The sequence below is a fragment of the Hyperoodon ampullatus genome, assembly GCF_949752795.1.
Source record: "Hyperoodon ampullatus genome assembly, chromosome: 15".
In the NCBI taxonomy this organism is placed as follows: domain Eukaryota; kingdom Metazoa; phylum Chordata; class Mammalia; order Artiodactyla; family Ziphiidae; genus Hyperoodon; species Hyperoodon ampullatus.
In genome coordinates, this window is record NC_136928.1 from 50,725,276 (window position 1) to 50,753,118 (window position 27,843).

The 27,843-nt window shown below is 35.6% G+C and overlaps 2 protein-coding genes across 6 annotated transcripts in view; one reads left to right on the forward strand and one right to left on the reverse strand.

Moving 5' to 3' along the window:
• Positions 1-1,315: 1,315 nt before the first annotated feature.
• Positions 1,316-21,864, forward strand: PIGF (phosphatidylinositol glycan anchor biosynthesis class F; the record flags this gene model as incomplete). Of its 4 annotated transcripts, none has more annotated exons than XM_079720471.1 (5): positions 1,316-1,558; positions 2,744-2,835; positions 4,070-4,186; positions 6,115-6,223; positions 21,554-21,864. In XM_079720471.1, 5 exons carry the CDS (start codon positions 1,331-1,333, stop codon positions 21,665-21,667), a joined length of 660 nt encoding a protein of 219 aa, XP_079576597.1. In that variant the 3' UTR covers positions 21,668-21,864. The 4 variants fall into 4 exon arrangements, with proteins under 4 accessions (XP_079576597.1, XP_079576595.1, XP_079576594.1 ...); XM_079720469.1 differs by having other exon boundaries at positions 1,331-1,558; positions 6,115-6,227; XM_079720468.1 differs by having other exon boundaries at positions 1,331-1,558; positions 6,115-6,216.
• An 82-nt stretch (positions 21,865-21,946) lies between these two features.
• Positions 21,947-27,843, reverse strand: part of RHOQ (ras homolog family member Q) — a gene marked incomplete at its 5' end in the record, with an annotated part of 37,282 nt that continues 31,385 nt past the window's right edge. Inside the window, 3 exons of one of the 2 annotated variants that reach the window (XM_079720472.1) lie at positions 21,947-22,232; positions 25,573-25,701; positions 26,006-26,170. In XM_079720472.1, coding sequence (XP_079576598.1) covers positions 22,077-22,232; positions 25,573-25,701; positions 26,006-26,170 — 450 coding nt within the window. In that variant the 3' untranslated portion in view covers positions 21,947-22,076. Of the gene's footprint in view, positions 22,233-25,572; positions 25,703-26,005; positions 26,171-27,843 lie in introns of those variants that run through there. The other variant, XR_013811272.1, reaches the window with a different exon arrangement.

Here is a 27,843-nt window from a genome sequence, read left to right on the forward strand (position 1 = left end):
CATTCAGTCATTCAGCAAGCATCTGACTTTGGGTACCACTCACTGTCTTAGGTCCAGATCTGCTGCTGTCAGTTGCGATTCTGAGGGTGGCCCAGAAAAATATCTGAAGGTGTGTCTATTGAGAGAATATATTCTGGATTCCCTTCCCAGCCCCTCAGCTGAGGCTAGGACCTGTGAGAAACATTTCCTTTCTCCTTTCTTGCCATGCATTCTTTTCTCGAACCCCTAGTGCGTATCTTTGTATCAAAGAGGCTAGGTTTTGAAATGGCTTTAGCACTTGGGAGCTTGGGACCTTGGAGTGTTTCCTAATCTGTTTTAGCCTGTTTCCTTATCAGTAAAGTGTTTGCCTTGTAAAAGTAAGGTGTGAATTAAACGAGAGTGTTAGTATAAGGCGTGGATTCGCCCCTTTGCCCCAGTGGGCGCCCTGTGTGTGTCTATAAAATATACACACATATATATATTTTTTCTGGAATATTAACCACAGTGTAACATGTGGACTACTACTTTAATAAAGTCCTTGCTTAACATTAGTCAATACTATGTATAAGCTGTCTGTTAGGTAATTTGTAAATACATACATATATAAAATAACGTGTTTTATATATATATATATATATATATATATAGAGAGAGAGAGAGAGAGAGAGAGAGAGAGTGAGAGAGAACGTAAATATTTTTCCACCTTCCATTCATGCTCTGCTTTTGGTTGGAATCTGGCATCTGTAACTGACATTGTCATTTTGGTATTTTTGCAGCACTGGGACTCCTTAGTTTAGCATAATGTTCTTTGAAGCTTCTTGGTAACACTGGCCACCATTCCAGTGTGTACCTGGTGTTACTTGGCATTTGTTAGAAAATGTGAACTACTGTGATGTTAGACAAGGGTCCATAATGATAAAAATGCCAACAGTTCAGCCAAATTGTATTATGGCGTTTCTAGAAAGCATAGCTTATATTTCCAACAGGGCAAATCATTAACATATGCTGTTTGTTTTCACCTCTGATTTTGGCAAAAAGAAAAAAAACCGAATCTCTTAATTAGCCCTAGCACATGACTGTTTAACAGAAACTAGACACAAATATTTAAGAAATTAGTAAATTTGTCCTTTTTCAGGCTCTGAGAGTTGTTTATAGTATATTAGTCTATTAGTTTTTACACATATGCATCTTCCTATATTCTAACACTAAGACATTATTGCCTAGAGAAAATTGACTTTGGTTCATGGCTTGCTTTTAGACGTTGGAGCATTTAGGACAATGGAAAAAGTCATTATTGCCTATGCTCTTTTCTTAATTTGTTCTTCATTAGATAGCCACTCAAGAAAACACCATGAAAGATACTGACATCAAGAGACTACTGTATGTCCATCTATTATGCATATTTTCAATTATCCTAAGCATCTTCATTCCATCATTCTTCTTGGAGAACTTCTCAGTACTGGGAACACACTTGACATGGTTGTGCATCTGTTCTGTTTCTGTAACTGCCGTCAATTTAGTATTGTATTTAGTAGTGAAACCAAATGCATCTTCTAAAAGAAGTTCATTATCATACAAGGTAAGGCTTATTTCTTGACAACTGATTTTTAGATGTAAGTAATGTTGGTTTTACTGGATGAATAAAGTATTAGTCAAGTACTTATTGGGTTATTTACAGTGAATAAAGAAGCTGATTTTTTTTTTTCTAGTCAGTAGCCTATTGCTTGCTGGAAGACTGTCCACAATGTTTGATAGATTCTTGCCATGTATTAATTGGATATCATAGCATTGTGAACCTATATAGTCATGTTTCATGTCATCATTGAGGATAAATATATCTTCAGTGTAGCAATATATATAAATATAAATGTAGCAATCACACCTTTAAATCTTATTTTATAAGACATTTCAGTTTATTTTCATTCATCTTTTGCATTTCTGAAAGACACAATGGGTTTTTCATAAATTACAAAATAAGCTCTTGTTTCAAGCTTGGCCTTCCTTGACTAAATAGCAGTTGAAGTTTTCAGACATTGGAATCTATTTTCTGGAATATTCACTACAGTGTAACACTTGACTATTATTTAAATTAATAAAGTCCTCACTTAACATTATTCAGTACTATGTGTATGTTCTTTATTAGGTAATTTAAAACACATTTACTGCCCTATGATTTAAAGCGCTCATTGTGTGTTTTATTATTAGATCTTCTTGAGCTCGAAATCAAGTAGGTCCCACACACTGATTTGCAGATATGCAGGTCTTTTTTTATGTGGATCATACAGTAACATGAATATGATTTGGGGAATTATTTAATATTGTGCTTTTTTTTGGTCCAATTTTCCTAGGAATTTTGTTTTAAAATGAAAAAAAATTATTATAATCATTATTTTCTATAAATATTTCATGTATCATCACACAAGAAGGGCTGTGTTTGTGTTTTTTTGTATCCTAGCACACTTATTGGTAAATATTTCATAAATACTGATTAACAACATAGTTCAATACTTAGCATAGAAACAAAAACATTTTCTGATTCTACTGTTGTTTAGGTGAGTGGAACATGGGGATCGATTTTTGTCTTGTGGCTTTTTTACAATGCTGTGCAAAGAACACGTGATCTGACTTCAGGAGCAGATCCAAAGAATATGGGACATTGTAGGACACGCATTGTAGGACTAAGTTGTATTTGTAGATAAAATCAAAGCATTTGCTGTCCTTTAGTCATTCTCTTGATTCTTTAAGTTATTCATTTCTTTTTTAGGTAGCCAGATTTTTGAAATGCTGTATCTACTTCCTTATGTCTTGTTTCTCCTTTCATGTAATTTTTGTTCTATATGGAGCACCACTAATAGAGTAAGTCTGAAATTTTTTACCTTAAGCCAACTATATTTTAAAACAGTTGTTTATTAAACCAAGTGCTAATTCTATTGGTGATTAGAGAAAAAACATGGTGTGTTTAATCAGTGGATCACAGAAGGATACTGACATCATTGCCCTTGGCAGTGTTATGTTTTTAAAAGACAATGGAATAACAATTCATTAAATGCTTCTATTACGTAGCCTTTTGTCACGCAATTGCTTAAAGGGGGTGGTAGATGAGAAACTGTCATATACCAATAGGTGTGTGGCCCTTAGAACCTCTAAGGAAACTGACTATAATGATATGTATAAATTAGTTATAAATAGTAAATGTGATTCTGAAGTGCTTGAAAAGAGTTTGTTTTCTTAAGAAAAGTCAATAGATTCTTGTATTTAATTACGTAGAAGCTAATGTTTATAGGTTAAAGGTAAAATTTAACTCAACACCTTTTCAAAACTGAACAATTTTGAATTAGTGAAAGCCAAATTCATTAATATGTCTTATATAATGTTCCATTATAGTTTGGGAAAGTTCGGTTTAGCAGTGATAAATGATCATGTTGAAATGAGTGATGCAATACATACATACACACACACACACACAGCTATATGTATAGTTTTACATATATATATATATATATCTGGTTATATATACACATAATAGATTAACAGGTAATTATTTTCTAGAGTGGGGAGGACAAGACCTTTGTAATGGGAAATGATTATTTCTCTGTAATCCATTTTAGAGTACAATGAATGTCTGGAGCAGTGGTTCTCCAAGTGTGGTTCTAAAACCAACAACATCAGCATTTTATTGAAATGCAAATTCTCAGGCCTTAGTCAGAAACAAATTTACCTAGTTCTCCAAGTGGTTCCGATATAAGCTAAATTTGAACCGTGGATTGCAGAGAAAGTTCCAGAGACTATTGAGGAAAAAGTTAATGATCTAGAAATGGGTTTTCTTGCAATGGACAGTCTCAGTATCGTATGGTATTTAACACTTCTGAACTCTATCATCAAAGCCAAATATTTGCTAGATTGTTTTTTATAGCTTGCATTTTGGTAGTAACATTTTTTATAGTCATCGTTTTGGTAAGACTCATGTTACCTTTCTAAGTGTAAGAAAATAGTTTTATACTAAATCTATTTAAGTAAAAAAGATTATGCATGTGTGTGTACATGCACCTTTAACACTTTGAAAAAAATTAATACAGTGTTTTTTTCTTAGGTTGGCGTTGGAAACATTTTTACTCGCAGTTACTTTGTCCACTTTTACTACTGTACCTTGTTTATGTTTGTTAGGACCAAACTTCAAAGCGTGGCTAAGAGTTTTCAGTAGAAATGGGTAAGTTTTAATTTTATATTCTAGTGATGTTTGAAATTAAAAAAAAATTAATGAGGTACTTTTCTATTCATGACAGCTTGCTGATTGTTCCTTGAGTGTCTCTGAGCACTGTATGGTTCTCAGTGATGCTGTAAGGGCCCACTGCAGCTGGGGATTGGGGCCAGGGAAGGGTGGCATGCACTTGAGGGAGACCCAAGCAGGCAGAACTATAGGCCTCTCCTTCCACGTTAGCAAGATCAGCTCTGCTTTTTTTTTTTTTTTTTTTGTATGGTAGAATTCCACTTAGCTTTTTGCTTGAAAAAAGGTTTCTGTTACCAAAAGAAAACTTTGAAAACCCCTCCTCGGGGATAATTTATCACTGTGATAAAATTGCTACAGATCAAATTGCTTCTGTACATCTTATAATGTAGAATTGGGGCTCACCATCTAAAAATGTTTACTGGAACAACTATAGTTTCTTGTTCAGCCTCTTTTGTGGTGAGACATCCGAGTGCAGGTTTCACAGGATTTTTTTTTTTTTTTTTTTGCGGTACGCGGGCCTCACTGTTGTGGCCTCTCCCGTTGCGGAGCACAGGCTCCGGACGCGCAGGCTCAGCGGCCGTGGCTCACGGGCCCAGCCGCTCCGCGGCATGTGGGATCTTCCCGGACCGGGGCACGAACCCGTGTCCCCTGCATCGGCAGGCGGACTCTCAACCACTGCGCCACCAGGGAAGCCCCTGACGTGCATTTTTAAGTGTATCACAAAATAAAAAAGAACAATAAAGCCCAGCAAATAATGCAAATTGGGATGTATGGTGATTGCCTCCAATCTTCTTCCAGCCCCAGTTTTCAATAGAAACAGGCTAAAGCTTTTAACCTGTGTAGTGGGGGAGGGGTAGTAATGAGATGGACAGGTGATGGGGCATTGGTTTATGCACTGACTTGTCATTCAGGATTACTTTAATTCAGTGTACATTTTGTGTGTAGTAATTAGCCTATTTCTAATGAAAGCAGTCATCTAACAAAACAAATGTTTTCCCCTTTTTCCACACTAGCTGGAAGAAACTGCTTTTCATAAACTTCATAATAACTAAACACTGCTTTTGAAACAGTTGAATATTTGGACTCCAGTTACTGCATGGTGGTGGGGTTTTACTCGACTGTAACTAGACTCTTATTCCACATGGTTAAGTGATCACACTATGAGGGGCAGGCTGGAACCAAAACTTATTAAGACACTGGCAGAATTATGTCTTTCTACCTTCACACTCTAAGATGTGCACTTAATAAATTAGAATGGTAGGCAGAATCACTGGATCTTTTGTAATATTTTGTTTTCTTTCTCTATTCCTTCCCCACCAAATAGAGTTGATTTGCTTTAATGAAATGTGCCATAAGGGACTAGTTGAATAAATGATGCTTCCTTTGGACAATGGAAAACTAGTAAAACTGTTAACAAGGGAAAACACACAGCAAAACTGGGTTTATAAAATGGTGCATTTGAGTTTTGTTTTGAAGGATATATACATATATGTGTATATATGCAGATGTGCATATATCATTCTAAACAAAATTGTGTCTTTATTTGTATATGTATAAAATATTTCTGGAAGGATATGTAATAAGCTGGTGATAGCAGTTGTTTCCGGGAAAAGGAATCAGAGTTGATGATAAGGGTGAGAGGAGGACTTAGCTTTCATTGCAGACACTCTTTTGTATTGTTTGATTTTCACTATGTGCATATATTACCTTTCCAGCTGAAAAACACTTGTATCTTCTTACCAATTAATTGTTAATGATTCATGGCAAATATTTGTGTCAATATCAGATGCTTATTTTAAATGAACAACATATATATATATATGTATAGTGTTAATTTATGCTGTTTGTTTGATTCCCCAGCAGCTAAGATATATACCACCAATAATTTATATATTTGTGTTTTATAGGGTTACATCCATTTGGGAGAATAGTCTCCAGATCACTACAGTTTCCAGTTTTGTAGGAACATGGCTTGGAGCCTTTCCTATTCCACTCGATTGGGGAAGACCGTGGCAGGTTGGTTTCAACTCTTTAAAGCAACAAAGTAGATGTTTGTACAGTGATGGTAAAACTGATGAAGCTAACGAGTATGTATATTTAAATTGTTTTATCGTTCAGTTAAGTAGGGATATCAATTTCCTCTGTCACTGTAATCTGGGTGATTTATTAGGGCCTGTCTCAGTGCCACAGGCATCCAGATCAGCCTGTTTCTATCTTCTAACACTATTTTTTTCTACATGTATAGGTGGATAAACAAGCTTAGTTTGAGAATATGTATAGGAGTTTAATAGCCTAGAAGTTTCAGGAATTCCCTATTTTTAACTTTGATATACATTGCCTTTGTAGTCTTAGATTCATATTTTCTTAGCTTGATTGATAGCCAAATTGAACCTTGATTTTGAGATTTTTTTTTTTCTTAAAGCATATAGCAAAGTAGGTTTTGAAATAGGGGCTTGTGATATTAGAGGAAGCTCATAAACATCAGGTTTTTTGTTTTCTATGACAATAGGATATAGCTAATAAGCTAGGGGAAACACTATACATGTTCTTTTTATCCCCGTTTTACAGATGAGGAAACTGATACCTAGAGGACATGTAATATTCCAAGGTCACTGAGATAGTGATGGATACATCTTTGTTGTAATTTTTAATGGCTTCATAGTACACCTTTATATAGTTATTCCAAAATTTATTTAACAAATTCACTATTGATCATTAGTACTATTTTTACTATTATAAACAGTGCTATGATAAACATCTTTGAATCTATATCTTAATGGATTTTTCCAATTATTAAGATGATTTCTCCCAAATCAATTGTGGTATTAAAAAATAAATATACTTTCTTTTTCCAACATGAAGAGAATTTTTCTCTGATCACAAAGACAGTATACATTTATTTAGAAAATTTAAGCAATACTAATAATTATAAAAAGTAAGTAAAAATTATCAAATATCCAGCCACCCAGAGACAACTCCCATTTGTGTTTGGGTGGTAATCTTTGCAGCTCTCTCTTGATGTGTGTAACTATTCATAATATACATATTATTTTTAATCTTTTTTTTCCCTTCAACAGCATATTATGGAGCTCATTCCATGTCAGTGAAAATTTGCATATATGTATTATAATACTCCATTATTTGGGTAAAATCATACACCAATTTCTTATGAATGGACATTTAGATTATTTATAGTTTTCACTATTACTAATTTATTACGAATTATTGTGATTATCATAAAGCATATATCTTTGCAGATTTGTCCAGGTTTTTAAAAAAAATTAATTAATTTATTTATTTGGTTGCACCAGGTCTTAGTTGCGGCTCGCCAGCTCCTTAGTTGTGGCATGCAAACTCTTAGTTGCGGCATGCATGTGGGACCTAGTTCCCTGACCAGGGATCGAACCCGGGCCCCCGCATTGGGAGTGCGGAGTCTTATCTGCTGCGCCACCAGGGAAGTCCCTCCAGTTTTCTCTTTAGTGTAAATTCCTAGGTAATAAGTGGCTGGGTTAAATCTCTGATATGTATGTCACTTTCCAAAGGCCCTTGAGGGATCTGAATTATATGTCTTGCACTTAACTGCCTACTTTTTAAGTCCATTCTTTGTGCTTTCTATTAGATGTTGTGTCTCCTAGACAAATGAGTTGTTCTTTTACATTCAGTAAGTCTGGTAGGTTTGCCCTTCTCTACTATATGTTATGGAAATCCCTGGAGGTTTGGGGTGTGTGGTGTCACTGATACCCTTCCCAAGGCTATAATATTAATAAAGGTTTCCTTTATATTTTCTTGGCCATCTCAGTGACCACTGGGAAATGGGGATTCATTTGTACTCAAGTTACAATCTTATGGAACTTAATTTCATTCAGTAGTGTCAGTGATTTCTAAATTGGAGGACAATCAAAATCATTGAAAAGTATATACAGGAAATTGTATTTTAATTCCTTATTTTCAGATGTATGCAATTAAATCTAAATACAAAGTATCGATGTATAAAGCACCATTGGCCCTCAGCTTATGAGTTGGTAAGGTACTATGTAATTAACATGTTAGTGTGCATATAGATGGAATATTTTGGAGTGTAAAAGTTTGATATATTACACTTGTATAAATCTTCTCTTTATAAGACTATGCAGAAATAGATGTTGAATTATGGGGAGTAGATGCCCTTTGTACAATCGGGGTTTAGGTTTCCGTAGAAAATATATTTTTTGATTATTTACAATTCAGTTATCTATTTTTGATTGTTTGGGCTTTTAGCTACTGACTCTCATTTTTCTACCTCAGTTCTTGTTTACAATAAGAGGTGAGCCGGATCCAAATTAATGGTATCAGACTTTTAAAATTAATATAAAGTTTCTATTTGAATTATTGACTTTCAAAAGGATTTTCTAACTAGCTAATTTAATATGTAACAAATGTTGGTCTTCATTAAGAATGTTTCATTCGACTGGAATATTACTGGTTGTTTAATAATCTTTACTGTTGAGTTGTTTTTAAAGTATTCCAAGTTAATGACCCACTTATTCACTATCATCTTTTAAAATTATGATAGATACTGTTGGTGAAATAATAGAATTGATGTATAATTAATCATCTTTTATTCATATAATAATCACCTGCCCCTTTCCCTTTTAGCAATGATTTACTGATAAACTAGAGAAATGATGAGGCATCTTTTTTTTTTTTTTTTTTTTTTTTTTTTTCTGTACGTGGGCCTCTCACTGCTGTGGCCTCTCCCGTTGCGGAGCACAGGCTCCGGACACACACAGGCTCCGTGGCCATGGCTCGCGGGCCCAGCCGCTCCGCGGCATGTGGGATCTTCCGGGATCGGGGCACGAACCCGTGTCCCCTGCATCGGCAGGCGGACTCTCAACCACTGCGCCACCAGGGAAGCCCGAGGCATCTTTTTTGTTCACTTTTTATTTTCAGTGAACAAGTTTTTTGTTCTGTTTTGGTTTTTTTCTTCATAAACCTCACTCCAGAATAAGTACTCCGTGTGGCTCATGGTGCTGACAGAATCTGCCAGAGAAACAATAAACCAAATGAAAGATCATGGCATCACCTCAGAATGGAGATTTTTCTAGAGTAAAATTTCACGAGACGATAACTACTATATATACTTCATTATCTAAACTGTAATATTATAGTATTAGGAAGAGAGGTTAGTTCTCCATTCCTTATAGCCCAATAAAGATTTGATATGTTTGTGGTAAAGCAAGCTTTTCTGGATTGGGATCTGGTTTTACTGATGTTCCAGTCAGAGAAACAAGGGTATCTGGTTAAGCAATTATACTTTCTTTAAAAACACATACACACCATCCACCTCACAAAAACTTTTGCATGTTTAGTTCCATTTTTTCTACTTTGAATTCAAATCTGACTTTGTATAAAATTTCCAGAGGCCAAACATAAGATTATAATGATGTGAGTTCTGTACTGAGCAATTTCAAGAATATTTATATTTTTAAAATTGTTTCATCATTAAATGACTAGAAAGGCCCACTGAAAATATATAACCTCAATGAAAAATGTTTTTCACTTACTAATAGGAATTTTAAATAATTTTAAGTAATGACAAATGATGAAAGATACCAGGCATCTTTATAGTTGGAGGAAGCCTTCCCTTTCTAGGAGGCAGCAAGAGAATTTGGTGAAAGAGAATGTGGTCGGTGGCTGCCCACTATGTTGTTGGTCATCTTTATTGTTTTCTTTAAAAATAATTGAAAGTCATCTTGCTTCTCTTCCTTGCCTTAGTTATTACATTATAAACGTTTGAATTGTCCATAACCCAGACAGCCTTCTTCAGCCCCAGAGAAAGCTTATAGCTATAGTTACTGACAAAATGAATATTTTGACCATGGAAGATCTTTGTACATTATAATTTGATGCATTATCTGCTGTAAAAATAGCTAATCAGTAAATATTTGTTGAGTTCTTACTGTGTACAAAATACATATTCTGTGTAACTTATAACAGATACTTAAATATTACCAGGACTGGAATTTAATTGTTTGGTAATGATAATTTACATTCATATTGTGATTTAATATGCTCTAAATATTTTGAAGAATAGATGGTTATGAGCTTTTCATCTGGAAAATGTCTTAATTATCAAAAGTTGGCTAGTATTTCATGTTATTAAAAAAATTAACAGGAGGTTAGGAATTGTTGTTGGTTATTCTGAGCAAAGGAAATTTACCATGAAGTTTTTAAACCCACATGTTTTATTAATAGGTAGACAGCTAACAGGATGATTAAGAGCTCTGGCATCAGATTACTGAGTTCAAATCCTGGCTCTGCCACTTACTAGTGAGGATTAAATAATATAATCCTTCTAAAGTACTTAGTTCAGAACCTGACACATAGTTACTGCTTAATTAATGTTATAGGCATTTATGAGCTATAAAAGGAGTAGGTTAATGACTATTTTTTTTAGCATTACCAAAACCCCCTGCAAATTCCATTATTTGAGTTCTCCAAGTGTTAGAGCATGTTAACTGTCTCAGTTTATCGTATTCATTCTGCCCAATAATCCTTAAATTGGTAGGGTGGATTGTTAAACCATCTTTGTTTCCCTGGTATTTAGGTATTTAGGGTATTTGGATTTCATGTAATTTTCAATTCTGTCTGACATTTTGGATGGCAATAGAAAGAAAACGTCGTATCTGTCTGTGTATGTACCAGGCATGGGCTTGGCACTGTCACACAGGCAACTTAATCCTGGTAACCCTAGTGCAAGGTAGGGTTCAGTCCCACTTCTACACAAAAGAAAGCAAAGCGTGAGGAGAGGGGTACACATCTTGTTCAACATTTCTTTGCTGATTAGAGGAAGACTCAGGATCCAGCGCCCCAGGACACCATGATTCTCTTTATCCCCGGAGACTCTGAAACATAGCTTTTCTTTTTAAAAAATGGCCATAGCTTAGATTTTTTGCGGGAAAGGTTGAGTAGTTATTATATTGCGTTTCTTTCTTCACGTGAGAATTTCATTTAAGTGCCGTGACCACTCTGGTAGTGTTTGTATTTTAGACCATAAAATTTCATGTATTTGTAGGAGAGTATTTGAAGCTAAGATGTGAAGCTTTTGTACCTAGAAAACCAACAAATATCTTTAAACTCTGGACTTCCATGCTACTGTCTCCAAAATGGAATTGACCCAGAGAATCAAATCTCTTCTGAGCATACTTATTTCTTATAAAATTAAAAAGCAAAATGGATTGAGATTGTCTTTAAAACAATTTTAAGTTGTTTAAAAATATTTGTACTTATTCCCATCAGATACCAGATAAATGAGAGGCATTGTTATATTTAAAAACTTTTTTGTTTTCTCTGGTTTTATCAGGTTAAAAAATTAATATCTGTGAAACATATATATTCATTTTTATAAGTCACAGATGCCACAGATAATACTTTCATAAATTAAAGCTGGAGATCATAAGGATAATTAAATGAATCACTGCAAGTAATGACAGAGTGAGGGATAAAGCTAAGATTATGGATTTAATTATTGAAGGGTGCATATTTTTAGGTTAATTGGTGTTTCTGTTACTAAAGGTGTTATACAGTATTTTAGACGGACCAAAATAAAATATTTATATGAAACGTGAGTTACATATTTCGAGCATGGAAAAAAAACTATAATGCTTAACTGATAGAAAATGGTTTGGGATTTAAAAGGTGGGTTCACTGTTGGGCAGTGAGGTTGAAAATTATCTGCTAGCAGGACTTTCATGTGAGGGAGAAGAGTGCTGGCTAAGGCAACTCATTTGCATGGTCCTGCCAAGGACCATTTATCGTCACTTTGACAAGAAGTTCCAGCCTGGAGACTGTGGACCTCTCCACGAATAGCTCTTCCTAAATCTGTGTTCTTAGTCACAGGATAGTGGTATGGTATACATGGCACAGGGAAGAGTTACAACTAGAGAAATGTATCCAGATGAGTAGATTCATCTGTACATGTATTCCTGCATCAGACAATAGCATTTGCTTTAAGGACATCTGGAAAAACACATCACTTAAAACCAAATTCAGAGGGAAATATAAATAATCATTTAAAACCAGTAGAATTTTGAAAGTAAGTTTTTAAAAATGAATTCTATCAGTCATGCAAATGTAAATTTGTGGTAAGCATGATAAACAAAACATATTAAAAAGTAGTTGGTGTGAAATTTAGAACTGCCTGGGTTTTATCTTCCTTTTTTATCTGAAAGAGCCAGTAATCCTAATGGTTGTGAGTTGTTCTCAGTGTTTCTGGGTTTTTTGATCTGCAGATAGGTCAGTTTTCCCATGATATCTATCATAGTACATACCTCTCCAAAAATTATTTTGCAATATATTTTTTAAAGTTTGTGTTATTAAAATTTATCTAAAAAATTAAATAATCTTAGTTTGCCCCTTAACTGCTTGGTTTATAGTAAGGGCTCTCAATAAATAGTTTTGAATACACAGAGCCATTCAAATGGAGACTCTTAAAAATGATAGAAATGCCTACCAGTGGTTGGTTTAAAATCAGTTTCTGTACTTATACTTCTTAAAAGTTATGAAAAACGACAGCTAGGAGCAAGAATCACCCATCTATTTCAGTGGTAAGGCTACATATGGTTAATATAATGCCATATGCTATATAGCTCTTGAGAGTTTTCTCTTGTAAGCTTTATGCTCCCCAGACATTTCATGTGAAGAAAAGCAGGTACTAAAGATGCTTATATTACAAGGGCAAGGGAATAGTTCCTACAGCACAATATAACATTGCTCATAAACTATCAATATTTTATTTGTTCTAAACTGCAGGCTCTAATTATTACCTATTAGAATACCTAAGAAGTACTTCCATTAGTGATCATGTAAGTTTAATTTTTTCAAGTTAAAATATGTAATATACAGAATGATACTGATGCATGGTACTTCGTAGCTTTCATGACAGATTTTTTAAGTATTACTTCATTTAATACAAGAGCCCCATGTTTTAAGTACAAGAGGTATTATTATCCCTGTTTTGCAGTTGGGAAACTGAGGCTCAGGTGTTAAGTGACCTGGCAAAGGTCATATGGCCAGTAAGTGGCTGACCTGGCCCTGCATCTCAGATCATTCTCACTCCACTGTCCCATGCCATTTCCTAGAAAAGCAAAGTAAAGCTCCCAAGTAAAATATAAGGTATTTTTAAAAGTAGCCTAATGTTTTTATATAATTAGCTTTTTAAACTTTTTGTTGAATATTTTAAACTAATTTCAAAAAATGTCACCATTATCCAATCCCAAATAGCTGATGAAACCTGCAGCAGCTTATAAACTGCCATAGTCAGTGATATACCAAACTAGCTGTTCTATGGAGTAAAAATGTAATCTATTTGCACTTGATATATTGTGCATATTATAATTAAAATGTATTTAAACTGTTTACTCTCAATTCACACAAATGCCATCTACATCATTGAAATTGATCCTTAAAATTCTGAAACCAAAAAGTGAAAGGTCATTGTATTTCTTTGGCCAACTAGAACAGTTAATAAAAATACTTATTAGGGTAGAGTGATGAAGAGTACAGGGATTCTTTTTTTTTTAAATTGTAGTATAGTTGATTCACAATGTTGTGTTAGTTTCTGGTGTACAGCAAAGTGATTCAGTTATATATATGTATCATATTCTTTTCCATTATGGTTTATTACAAGATGTTGAATATAGTTCCAAGTGTAGGGATTCTTAACCAGGAGTCCATATATGGGCTTCAAGTCTGTGAACCCTTGAAATTATATGGATGTGTGTATATACACATCCAACTACCGTGTAACGGAATTCATGCTTCCTTCTCGTTAAACATGATCCATATATATGTAGATGTAATTTTTTTTTTTTTTTTTGCGATACGCGGGCCTCTCACTGTTGTGGCCTCTCCCGCTGCGGAGCACAGGCTCCAGACGCGCAGGCTCAGCGGCCATGGCCCCCGAGCCCGGCTGCTCCGTGGCATGTGGGATCCTCCCAGACCGGGGCACGAACCCGCATCCCCTGCATCGGCAGGCGGACTCTCAACCACTGCGCCACCAGGAAAGCCCCTAGATGTAATTTTTAAAAAATACTTTTAAAGTACTTAAAATTTGGGCAGGATTTTAAAAATAGCTTTAGAGATGGTATATTTGAGGAATGATGGTATTCTTGATTGTAATGACAACTTATTTCATATGTGCCTATTAAAAATATGAACTAAAAATTATCAATTATAACTCACATTAATTGGTCACTTGTACTATGTGCCAGATACTGTTATAGGTATGGTTATAAGTATCACACATCACATTGTCTCATTTGATCATTACAATAACTCTATGAGGTGAGTTTTACAGTGATCCTTATTTTGTAGATGAGAAACCAAGGCACAGAAAGGTTAGGTGACTTGTCCAGGGTCACATTTTGGTAAACTTTTTTTTTTAACATCTTTATTGGAGTATAATTGCTTTACAATGGTTTGTTAATTTCTGCTGTATAACAAAGTGAATCAGCTATATGTATACATATATCCCCATATCCCCTCCCTCTTGCGTCTCCTTCCCACCTTCCCTATCCCACCCTTCTAGGTTGGTCACAAAGCACCGAGCTGATCTCGCTGTGTGATGCAGCTGCTTCCCACTAGCTATTTTACATTTGGTAGTGTATATATGTCAATGCTCTCACTTCGTCCCAGCTTTTACCCTTCCCCCTCCGTGTCCTCAAGTCCATTCTCTACGTCTGTGTCTTTATTCCTGTCCTGCCCCTAGGTTCATCAGAACCTTTTTTTTAAGATTCTATATATATGTGTTAGCATATGGTATTTGTTTTTCTCTTTCTGACTTACTTCACTCTGTATGACAGACTCTAGGTCCATCTACCTCACTACAAATAACTCAATTTTGTTTATTTTCTTTAGCTGAGTAATATTCCATTGTATAAATGTGCCACATTTTCTTTATCCATTCATCTGTTGATGGACACTTAGGTTGCTTCCATGTCCTGGCTATTGTAAATAGTGCTGCAATGAACATTGTGGTACATGACTCTTTTTTTTTTTTTTTAAACAATTCTAACCATTTACTGCTTAAACAGGAAAAGATTTTTAAAAAGAATAACACCAAAAATGTATCTGTTAAAAGAGTGTCATTGTCTCATACAGTCCCACCCTCTTCTTGAAATTGCAACACAATCTCTAGATTTCACAAAAAGAGAAGTCCAAAATGTGGTATCTTCATAAAGAAATGGCACACAGATCTGTATGTTTAACCCAATGCCTTCAATAATTTCTTTGTCTGGGTCAGTATTGGTTTCTGCAGAATTGGAATGCTGTCTGGGATAATGACTGTGGGTCATCTCTCCATTTATAAGTTCAATCATATGATACACTTGCTTTTCAAATAACTAGCAAAGAAGAAATTAACAATGAAATCCAGTATTTGCTGGATCTGAGGGTGTGACTCTTTTTGAATTATGGTTTTCTCAGGGTTTATGCCCAGTAGTGGGATTGCTGGGTCATATGGTAGTTCTATTTTTAGTTTTTTAAGGAACCTCCATACTGTTCTCCATAGTGGCTCTTATCAATTTACATTCCCACCAATACTGCAAGAGGGTTCCCTTTTCTCCACACCCTCTCCAGCATTTATTTTTTGTACATTTTTTGATGATGGCCATTCTGACCAGTGTGAGGTGATAACCTCATTGTAGTTTTGATTTGCATTTCTCTAATGATTGGTGATGTTGAGCATCCTTTCATATGTTTGTTTGCAATCTGTGTATCTTTGGAGAAATGTTTAGGTCTTCTGCCCAGTTTTGGATTGGGTAGTTTGTTTTTTTGATATTGAGCTGCATGTATATTTTGGAGATTAATCCTTTGTCCATTGCTTTGTGTGCAAATATTTTCTCCCATTCTGAGGGTTGGCTTTTCATCTTGTTTATGGTTTCCTTTGCTGTGCAAAAGCTTTTAAGTTTCATTAGGTCCCATTTATTTTTATTTCCATTTTTCTAGGAGGTGGGTCAAAAAGGATCCTGCCACAATTTATGTCATAGTGTTCTGCCTATGTTTCCTTCTAAGAGTTTTAGTGTCTGGCCTTACATTTAGGTCTTTAATCCATTTTGAGTTTATTCTGGTATACGGTGTTAGGGAGTGTTCTAATTTCATTCTTTTACATGTAGTTGTCCAGTTTTCCCAGCACCACTCATTGAAGAGGCTGTCTTTTCTCCACTGTATATTCATGCCTCCTCTATCAAAGATAAGGTGACCATATGTGCATGGGTTTATCTCTGGGCTTTCTTCCCATTCCATTGATCTAAACTTTTTTTTTTAATTGAAGTAAAGATGATTTACAATGTTGTGTTAGTTTCAGGTGTTCAGCAAAGTGATTCAGAATATATATATATTCTCTTTTAGATTCTTTTCCATTATAGGTTATTAAAAGATACTAAATATAGTTCCCTGTGCTATACAGTAGATCCCTGTTGTCTGTTTTATATATGGTAGTGTGTATATGTTGTTAATCCCAAACTCCTAATTTATCTCTTTCCCCCTTTCCCCTTTGGTAACCGTAAGTTTGTTTTCTTTGTCTGTGAGACCATTTCTGTTTTGTAAATAAGTTCCTTTGCGTCATGTTGTATCCTAGATTCCATCCAGATTAATTTCCCAGGGTCAGATATTTAACAAATGGCAGAGCTGAGACTCAAATCCAGTCTAATATAAAAATGAGTGTTTTTTTAAAAATTTATTTATTTTTGGCTGCGTTGGGTCTTCGTTGCCTCTCCGGGGCTTTCTCTAGTTGAGGTGAGCGGGGGCTATTCTTCGTTGTGGTGCGCAGGCTTCTCACTGCAGTGGCTTCTCTTGTTGCAGAGCACAGGCTCTAGGGCATGCGGGCTTCAGTAGTTGGGGCACACAGGCTCAGTAGTTGTGCCTCACGGGCTCTAGAGCACAGGCTCAGTAGCTGGGGCACATGGGCTTAGTTGCTCTGCGGCATGTGGGATCTTCCCAGACCAGGGCTTGAACCCTTGTCTCCTGCATTCTGCATTGGCAGGCAGATTCTTAACCCCTGCGCCACCAGGGAAGTCCCAAAAATCAGTGTTCTTAATCACTATTCTGTACTACTTACAACATGCTTTGAAATATATCAAACTCTTTATATTGGTACATTTTCCTTTCCTAAAAAGTAAGCAGAGTTTTATAGTAACACCTGATCAGAAGAAAGCAGTGTGGTCTTCAGGAAGAAATAAACTTATATAATTTTGAAATGTCTTTCAACCAGCAATAATATTGATTTTTAACAGAAAAAAGTTATATCTGTATTATTTAAGGTGTTTTTTTTAAAGCTTATTAGGGTGAAATTGTTTTATTTCTAAGAGAAAAATAACTATTGGTAGTACCATGTACCAAGAGCCTATGTATCAGGCCTTTGTTAATGCTGATTATTTTAAGAGAACACTGACCTTTTTTAAAGTGCTGAAACATATAAGGAATCATTTGATTTAGAGAAAGGATAATATTAGTACTCTAAGCAAGATACTTTCTTCACATGATGCAGCTACTCATTTTTTAAGTTTTTCTTTTTGACAGTAACTGTAATAATTTTACCCAGTTGCATTATCTTTTGTTGCATTATCTTTTGTCCATATTATCTTTTGTTATGCAAGAGGAATTTTTCTTTTATTTAGTGATTTAAAAAAATTTTAAATTTATAAAGAACTGGATAAAAAGAAGATGGTCGTTTGGTGGTAATCACTTGTGACTTCCTTTACATGAATGTCTTTGAGTTTTCTATTTTCCTTCAACAAAACAATTATATAGAGCCATCTCAGTTTATCATAATTTGGAGAAATGTTTATAGCAACGCAGTTGAATTGTCTCTTCAATAGATGATACCATGTGTGTTTTTAAAATTCTATTTGTGGCATGAGGAACGTTAAATAGAAACATCTCCGTATGTGAGACAATAGTTTTAAATGGAAAACTTCAAGATCTAATTATGAAAATATGTGATTAAGCTAAGATTGTTTGACAAGTCAAAATGAATTGTTGCCATAGGATAGTTTTAATGTTTTTAAAGCAATATTAAGGTTAGCAGGAAATTGCTTGAGGAAAGGTTGTTCGTTGGCAACCTTCCCCAGCTCCCTTCAACAGCTCCTTTTGCCATTCCCTATTAAGGAAAGTTGCCCTTATATAAAGAAATTCTCTTTTAAAAAATGACTATGTTACAGTTAAGGACTACTTATTTCAGAAAAAATCAAGCAGGAAAGCCTGGTCCATCACTAGCAAACAGTCTCCAAAGCCAGTCCAACATTTTAATTTGCTGATGGCATGGATTCCTTGACATGTTGAATAGCAGGTGTTCCAAGCCTTAACCCCTCTTAAGGCAAAACTTTCTAACTAATATTTACTTCATTTTTGGCATTCCACTGGAGGTGAAGTATAGCAGCTGTTTAAAGAATGTGTGTGTAAATGTGTATATATGTGTTTGGAAACAAAAAGCCACACTGTAATTACAAAGTGATTAAAATAGAATTTAGAAACCCAAATTGGAATTTGGCTGAATTCATGAGGGATTACGATTCTCCCTACACTTTGACAATGTGCTCTTTACCAAAGTGCAGATGCTCACAGTTGGCCGATGATGCGTAGATCCACCACGTGAGAAACAGAGGAAAGAATATTATCCCAAATGTTTACATAGAGTGTTAAATAAAAACTACTAAGGTAAGAAGGTCAGTGCTTTACATAGATAGTAAACTATGCATATTATTTTATTTGTAACCCCATGTGTTAAGATGGGACACTATTAAAGCAACAATCACTTAAAAAGCAACAACCAACAAACCAGTATTTAATTTGGTACTTAAAATTAATAATTAAAACCAAATGGAAGCAATGCCTAAAGTAACTAAGATAATTCACAATAAAAACCATTAGTGCAGGCTCTACTTATTGGAAATGTGATAATTCAACATAGGCTAACCTAAAATGTACCTTTAGAGATAGAATAAGGATATAAGCAAAATATTAAATAAGATTTCAGGAAGCCCCTAAAATTATTTTTAAGAACTTCAGAACTGATTACCTATGTGCAAAAAAATATTAACTATAAGTTTAAGTTCATTCGTACATGACCGTATTTGAAGCAGTGTGTTTTCATTCACTAGCAAAATTCATGTCAGTAAGATATTTTTGAAGTATTTTATTTTCCAGATATTTCATTACTTTGAACTAGTTGTTCCAGTGATTAGCCTGAATTTCAATGGAAACCTAAGTCTTAAATGAAGACATGCTTCTGAAAATAAGGCAGCTTTTCTACAATCTGTTTATGAACAGAAAAAAAAAAAAATCTTTGGTTTTAGTTAAACTAGCAGGAAGGATTTTGCAAAAAAGAAATACTAAAGAACCAAAGCAACGAAAAGGCTCTTAATAAGCAATGGGAAACTCCAAACCCCATCAAGGTCAATAGAGTACCTAAGGCACCTCAGGTTCAGATGATACAATCATCTTTGCTTAGAGTTCTAATAATCTATATACAGGATTTTTACCATCTTAAGAACATGAAGCCAAAAAGGTAATGTCCAACAATGATTATTGTAAGAAAGAAGAAAATCCTAAGAGTTGATAAATGGGAGAGATTAGAGATCATCTCCTCTACCTCCCAGATGAGGAAAATGAGGCCCAGTTAAGAAACAGAGGTGACACCAGAGTCCTAGTCCATTTCTCTTAGGGCAGGACAAATTCTAGATTTTAACTTTATTGGCTAGGAAACCAAGTGTGAAGAGTTTCAGAGATGTGAATTTGAGGAAGAAAAAAAAATTCCCATCAAATCCCCAAAGGCAAGTTGGAAATAAATGTATAATACTTTACTGTCTTAATTCCTTTATACCATGTGTTGGACAACTTAGCTAATAACACTAATTGAGTTATACAGTTCTTTTCAATTCTATCTAAAAATAGCAGACCAAAATTAAATGAGAAAGTTACATCAGATTCCATTTGAGCATACATAAGGCCATGGTACTTAATGCGAACCACCACTTCTTGGAAGAAAGAAGACATCCACTGTCCAGTTCAGGAGAGAAAGCTCCTGACCAGTTATCCAGTAGACTCTCCGCACATCAATGGGGAAGATGATGCTTATATTTTTTTTAAAATCTCTACAAAGCTCACATACAAGACAGTACATCCTAGATTTGTGACTGCTATGAGCATTTAAGGCTGTCATTTTCAAGTATCAAAGTTTAGTGTTCCATTACCCAATCTGTGCAATAGACATAGCTATAAGCTCAAGTCATGGAAATTAACAGAAGCTCACCAAAGACATAAAGAAATCATAATTTAGGCAACAGCATTTTTAAATGTAGGAAAGGCTGGGAAAATTTTTATGGATTAGATTATGCTTCTCTGAACTGCATTAGTTTGTTCACACTGACTGAAACTTTGTCTAACACTATTGTCTGTTGCATGGCATTTGGAATAAGGTAGGTCAACAGCAGACCAAACAAGAAAGCTTAATTAGGTAACAGAACTAGTCATTAAGATGGTTCACCTCTACCACAGTTATACAGCCTGTTTCCCTAGAGAAAGATTAGAAATGGCTCCAGTATACCAAATAAGCTTCATAGATAAACATGAGAAAATGTTTTTAAAGCAGGACCTTTCAAAACCTAGGGACTACCATGCACTGCTCAAGGATGAAATAAGTCAACGTTACTTACTTCTGGCTTGATGTAATATTGTGAAATGTAATATGGCTGGAGAAAATGGGTATTTGGAAGCCAGTAAGTCATTTAACTTATACTCTAGGTGTGTACATAAGCTGTAGTTCTGTAACTTCTACTGTGGTTCCAATATCTATATCTGAAAGGTGAAATCAGTTTTATTATGAAAGCAGTTGCTTTGTTATAAATTCCATGTAACATGCTTGAATTCTAGGTCTTTTCTCTTTAACACAATTTAAAGTTTCTTGTGGTTTGGTCAGCATACACCCTTTTCGTTTCATTTGATATACAAGCCAATGTGGAAATTAGAAAAACAAAACTACCAACTAGTTCAGAGAGCTAAATTGAGTCCAGGATTATGGCAAAGTCTGACCCGAAGTTTTAGTTTGTAATTTCAGCATGTATCTCATGCAGTTTGGGGAGCATCAAACTAAATCTACAATTGCCAGAAACCTCTGTTACAGTTGAATGCACATTAACTAAAATGTGTACATTTTTAGTGTTCATGATAAATGCAGATATGACCTTATTACACTTTTGGCATTCTTTAAGAAAGCACATTAAGCTTTAATATAGAAATATTTAGGTTACACTTGTGCTCAAGTAATAATAAAACATTTGTTCTTTTTGATCTCATACACTCTCTCCTCAGGAATGGCCCATCTCCTGCACGCTTGGAGCAACCTTTGGCTACGTGGCTGGCCTTGTTACTTCACCACTCTGGATATACTGGAATAGAAAGAAACTTACATACAAGAACAATTAATTGGAGCAAAGGGAGAAGATATTTCTTTGTGCAGATTCCATAAAGACTGTGCAGACATGTATATGGTCTAAGCCAGGCAGTTCCACTTAACAGCACTGTTTTTTATATAGTTACAACATGATGTGATTGTAGCTTTTTAAACTATGAAACCCCTGAGAGATTGTACCTTCTAGTTGAAATAAAGTATTTATAATAGATTGTGGCTTCAGATGCTGTTTGTTGCTTCTTGGACCTTTAAGAAACATTCTTAATCAACTTTATAGAATTCTGAGGACAGGGTTTTGTTTTGTTTTTTTTCCTTTCAAGTTTTAAACTGCTTCATTATTTTTAAGAGGTCTGGGTATAGCTTTAGCATTTCATATGCTTTCTGAGAGAAATGGACAGTTTACTTGGCCACTGAAGACGTTTCTCACGTAATTAAACAACAGTTTATACATCTTGATCCTATTCTTTTTTTTACTGTGTGTTTCTTTGGAGTTAAAATGGCTATGATAGCCTCATCAAAAACAGTCTTCAATCCCTTCTGGGTTAAAGCTGAACATTCTACATAGCAGCACGCACCTATCTGGGAGGGAGAAAAAAAAATCACAAATATATACAGTCTTTTTTTACAACAACTGATACCACACAAATACACCATTATAAGGAAAATCATAAAATGCAAAAAGAATGAAATCATCCATATTTATGATACCCAGAGACAGCTAACTGTTAAAATACTAGTGTATATTCTTCCAGACTTTCTCTATGGAAAATTCTTTCATTCATCAAATATTTACTGGGTACCTACTATATGCCAGGCTGTTTTTAGGTGCTGGGGATCATGTCAATGAACTGAGCAAAACAGCAAAGTCTCTGCTGTGTGATGCTTACGTTTGCTTAAGTTCTACTGGGGGAGGAACACACAAAGGAATATAGAGCAGATGGTGGCACATGCTACAGGTTAAAAAAAAAAAAAGCAGAGTGAGGGAGGGAAAGGGTGCAGAGGACAGTGGTGGTGGTCAGAGAAAGCTGCTCACCAAGGTAAAGTCTGAGCACTGAGGGATACCTAGGGGAAGAGTTTCCAGGCAGACAGAGCCACAGACGTAAAGACCCTGATGCAGGAGCATGCACGGAGCATTCAGGGGGTGGGAAAGAAGCCAGAGTGGCAGGAGAGGGTGAGCAGGGGTAATGGCAAGAGAGGCAGTCAGTGAGGCAGCCTCGAGGTAGCGACCTCGAGTAAGGACTTTGGCTTCTACTGTGAGAGGGGACCCATCCATCCATCCATCCATTCGTTCGTTCATTGAAAACTTTCAGAGCACTCTCATTTGCCAATTGTGAGAATACAGCAAGGAACAAAATTAAGTCCCTAAGCTATTCTCATGAAGCTTATATTTTAGAGGGAGAAGACCATGGACTAATAAATATAGAGGTAGAATATGTGGTCTGGAGAAAAATGGGGGAGGAGATAGGGAGTAGGGAGAGGTCAGGCAAGGCCTCATTGAGAGAGTGATATTTGAGTGAAAGAATGAACAATGTCTACATCAGGAAGACTATCCCAGGCAGAGGGGGCAGTGAAAGGACAAAGGCTCTGAGGCAGAAGATTGGGGAAACCGCACAGAGGCCGAGTGCCTGGAGCACAATGAGTGAGGCAGAGAGGTAGCGGGGCCTGTACGCCAGGGTGAGGGCTTGGGCCTTTATTTATTCGGAAGATAATAAAGCCACTGGAAGATTCTGAACAGAGCAGGGAGCTGATGGGGCTTCTATTTTTAAAGTCTCACTCTGGCTGCTGTGTTGAGAACAGGTTAACAGACACAGACAGAAGCAGAAAGGTGAGTGAGCAGCTGTTCCAGTAATCCAGGCCAGAGAGGGAGGGGGCCTGAACCAGGCTGCCAGAGGAGGGGACAGAGAGGAGCGTTTGGATTCTGGGTATATTCTGAACGTAGAGAAATATATTTTGCTGGAGGGTTCACTGAATGGTATGAGAGAAAGAGCAAGGTCAAGCGTGACTTCAAGGTTTTTGATCCGAGTAACTGAGAAGACTAAGCCTAGAGGATAAAATTGGGAATTCTGTTTTGGACATGTTAGTTTTGAGATGCTTACCACCCGGATGGACTTGTTGCATGACCAGTTAGATAACCAAGTCTAGAGTTTAGGGAAGAGGTCCAGGCTGCAGATAGAAATTTGGGAATCTCAGTAGCAGACTGTTCAAACCACAAGACGGATAGAAGCTTACCAAGCTTAAAGACTGAGTATGGATATAGAAGGAAAGACATCCAAGAAGCAGAGTGCTGATCCCTGGACCCTCAACATTCAGAGATGGGGAGATGAGGAGATGGAGGAGAGGCCAACGAGCGGGGAGAAAGCCCAAGAGAGGGCGTTCAAGGAAGCCAAGTGAATGTGTTTCAAGAAGGGACCACCTGTGCCAAATGCTGCTGACAGGTCTAGAAATGGTGTTTTGCAACCACTTTTTTTTCCCCTTAAACTACATAATAAACATGAACATCTCAGTAAGTAAATTAGTATAAATGTTTAATAGATGCAGGGTTTTTTTTTCTGCCATTATAAACAATGCAGGAACTTTATGGCTATCTCTTTAAACACATCCTGTACAATATTCTTAGGATAAACTCCTCCCTATGAAATTGCTTGATCAAAAGTGTACATGACTTTAAGGCTTTTGCATGTTGTCAAGGCTTTTACTCAAAGACCAACAGAACAACAGAGTACCCATTTGCTTACACCTGGAACAGTGGGTATTCTAATTAATGTCTCTTCTTTTGTGTGCCAGTTTTATAGATGGAAACTGAACTTGCATTTGACTACTAAGGAATATGAACATATTTTTTATCTTCAATGGCAATCCGCATTTTTTTGAGAATCTCCCATTGATGTTCTGAGTCCCTTTTCCTATTGGGGTATGCATATGTCTTTTTCTGATTAATCCATATGCAAGGGGTTCATGTCCACTAAGGATATTAACCCATTTTTCTGCCATAAATGTCAAGTTTGTTACATGACTTTTAATTTTATTTCTGGCATTTGATGTCATATTACATTTTTACGTTAAATCATCAATGTTTTCATTTATGACTTCTACCTTTATGAAATTTAGAAATTCCTTCTCTCCTAGATGACAGAATTTAATATGTGAAATTCCTTGTTAGTAACTTGTTAGTAAAGCTATTTATCTTTTGCTTTAGGAAAAACTGTTCTCCAAAAAGTTTTCTTGCTTTCTTCTGCCTCCTGAGAGTATTTTTAAAAACACCTTATTATATTCCATTTCCACAAAAGTCCTATTAAAGTCATAACATCTAAAAAATAGAATCCAATCATGTTAGGGGCAAATGGAGAAAAAAGTAAGCCTCACTTTGGGGAGAGGAAGAATGTAAGTTAAAAGGTATTTTGTGCATCACAGTTATATTTTTAAAATGATAATATTTTCCACCTTTCATAAAAATTCTCTTGTGGAAGAGAATTCAACAACACGTTTCTTCTCCAACCTAGTCATAATTTTTTGTTTTTAACTGCAGACTTAAATTGTCCTCCTATTCCACTCCATTGCCTACTCCATGAGTCTTCACTGAAGAAAGGGCCTGATTAAGCAGCCCCTATTTGTGACGCATCTTTGTACACATGACTTACTAGGAAAATATTGCTGGCAGTGTAGCACAGGTGTAAAGGCCAGAGTGAGGCCTTTACTGAAGCCCACCTCTGCCATTTACTACCTGCGGGACCTTACAAGTTACCTGACAAGGCTGTGCCTCTGTTTTCTCCTCCATAAAACAGAGGTACTAGTAGACCAACCTCACTGAGTAGAGGCAAGGATTAAATGATCTAATGCATGTAAAACACTCAGCACAGTGCCTGGCATACAGTAAAGCACAATAAACATTAGCTTCTATTATTACCTTAGCTTCATGTACATTTATTTTTAAATTCTGTAAAGTTTGCATTACCTCTTTTGCTAGTTTCTGTCCTTGTTCCACACATATAGGTTTTTCCTTCATATCATTCAGTCTTGCTAAAGTTTTGGGGTCATCTCGGAGATCAATCTAGTTAAGAAATGTTAATAATATCTCATAACATTCTCAGTCTTTAAAGATAAAGCATGTAGTCCCATTTAACCCCGCGTATCAAAAAAGATTACAAAAGAACCTCATCTTTAAAACCAACTAATATAGTAACTGCTTTCTTTGACACTACTTTTTCCAAAAATGTGACAGAATTTATTATAACAACTGAGATTAAACATATATTATCTCATTTGCTAAACCTTGGGGCCATTTGCCTGAGAGCAACACCACAAGGCAGGCCACAGAGGTTATTCTTAAATGGGTAAAATCAAAGCAGACATACCTGAGTTCCTATTAATAAAAAGGGTACATTTGGTGCGTATTCCTTAAGTTCTGGTACCCACTCCTCTTTCACATTTTGAAATGAGGCTGGATTTACCACAGAGAAGCATATAAGGAAGACATCAGTCATTGGATAAGATAAAGGCCTCAGACGATCATAGTCTTCCTAAGGGAGAAAGAAAAACCTCATTATTTCCATTTCTAGAGTTTACTAACAAATATGTACATTAGATTAGATGGTCAAAGAAGCAAAAAGTCAGGACTATTCCACAAATGGAATGTATGACATAGTACAAAAAACAACATAATTCCATTTGTCTTTGCTATTCTTCCTTTGGAAGCTCTGAACACCACTGGGGTAAAATATGACAGTATCATTAACGTCCACAGTGAAACTCTGAGAAAATACATTGTGATGACAAGAGTTGTCACTGGAAGCATTTTTAACTGAAAAGTTTGCACACAGAATTGATTGTAGCTAGATGTTTAAGTATAGTCATTTATAAAAATATTATATACTGAATGTTCACTATGTTATTAAACATATGATCCATATGCTCTCTCATGTATTACTTATTTAATCTTGTAACAACTATATGACATAAGAACCATCATCTCTATGTTGCATTTGTGTAAACTGAGGCAACAGAAATTAAATAACTTGTGTAAGGAAGTACATAGCAAGTAAAGGAGATGGGATTCACACCCTGGCAGTTTTACGTCAGAACCTATGCCTTAACCACTATACATCTTCACTGAGACCTTAAATCTTTGCTTTCCCTGTTTATATAGTTTTCTTAATTTTGTGTGTGTGTGTGTGTGTGTGTGTGTGTGTGTGCATATGCATGTTTGTGTGAAAATTTAAAGATAGAAACATACTGAGTAAATCCACAAAATCCCCCTTCCTCTCCAATTTCCATTTCTTTCCTGAAATGTAGATTTTTCATATGTATCTTTCCAGTTATTTTCTGTACATGTATATGCCTACAACTGTACATATTTAAACATCTGTACACAGACGAAAACCGTGCAACCCATGTTGTTCTGCACCTTTCAGTATGTCTTGGACATGGTTCCAGACCAGAATACATTAGACTGCTATATTATTTTATTTTTTTAATTGAAGTATAGTTGATTTACAATGTTGCGTTAGTTTCAGGTGTACAGCAAAGTGATTCAGTTATATATATATGTATGTGTGTGTGCATATATATATATATATTATATATATATTTGTACACACACATGATATCTATTCTTTTTCAGATTCTTTTCCCTTATAAGTTATTACAAAATATGCCTTCCATATTTAAACTGCTGCTTCACATTTTATAGAAGGGCTGTACTATTGATGGCTGTTTTAGCATCTCTCCATCACAAAAGACAGTGAAGATCCTGTTTCATTTAGATTATTTCCTATGACACAAAATTCTACTTGCTTACATTTTTGTGAGTGAACAGTCAGGATTCCATTTTTGTCAGGGCTAGCCTCTCATCTGGTTTCAAGGAAACTTCATTTTTGGCCTAAGCCACCACCCGTCTTAAATGACCTGCTTCACTACTAGAACTGCATGAATGTGGAATTAAAGGCATATTAAAAACATCTTCCACTCAGAATTTCAGGTAGTATTTCTCTCATGGGACAATTTTCCTTTCATGTCAGCTTCTGACATTTTTCTTACTACAATGTTACACTCAAACTCATATCATTATCTCAAACTCTTGACTTTGGAGTTAACCCTCCTGTTTTTCTGCGATGCTTTTGAAGGGCACACCTGCAGTTTGGAGCCAAGGGCACTGAAAGATTTCTCAAGTGTTGGCTCAGGACAAGACGGGAAA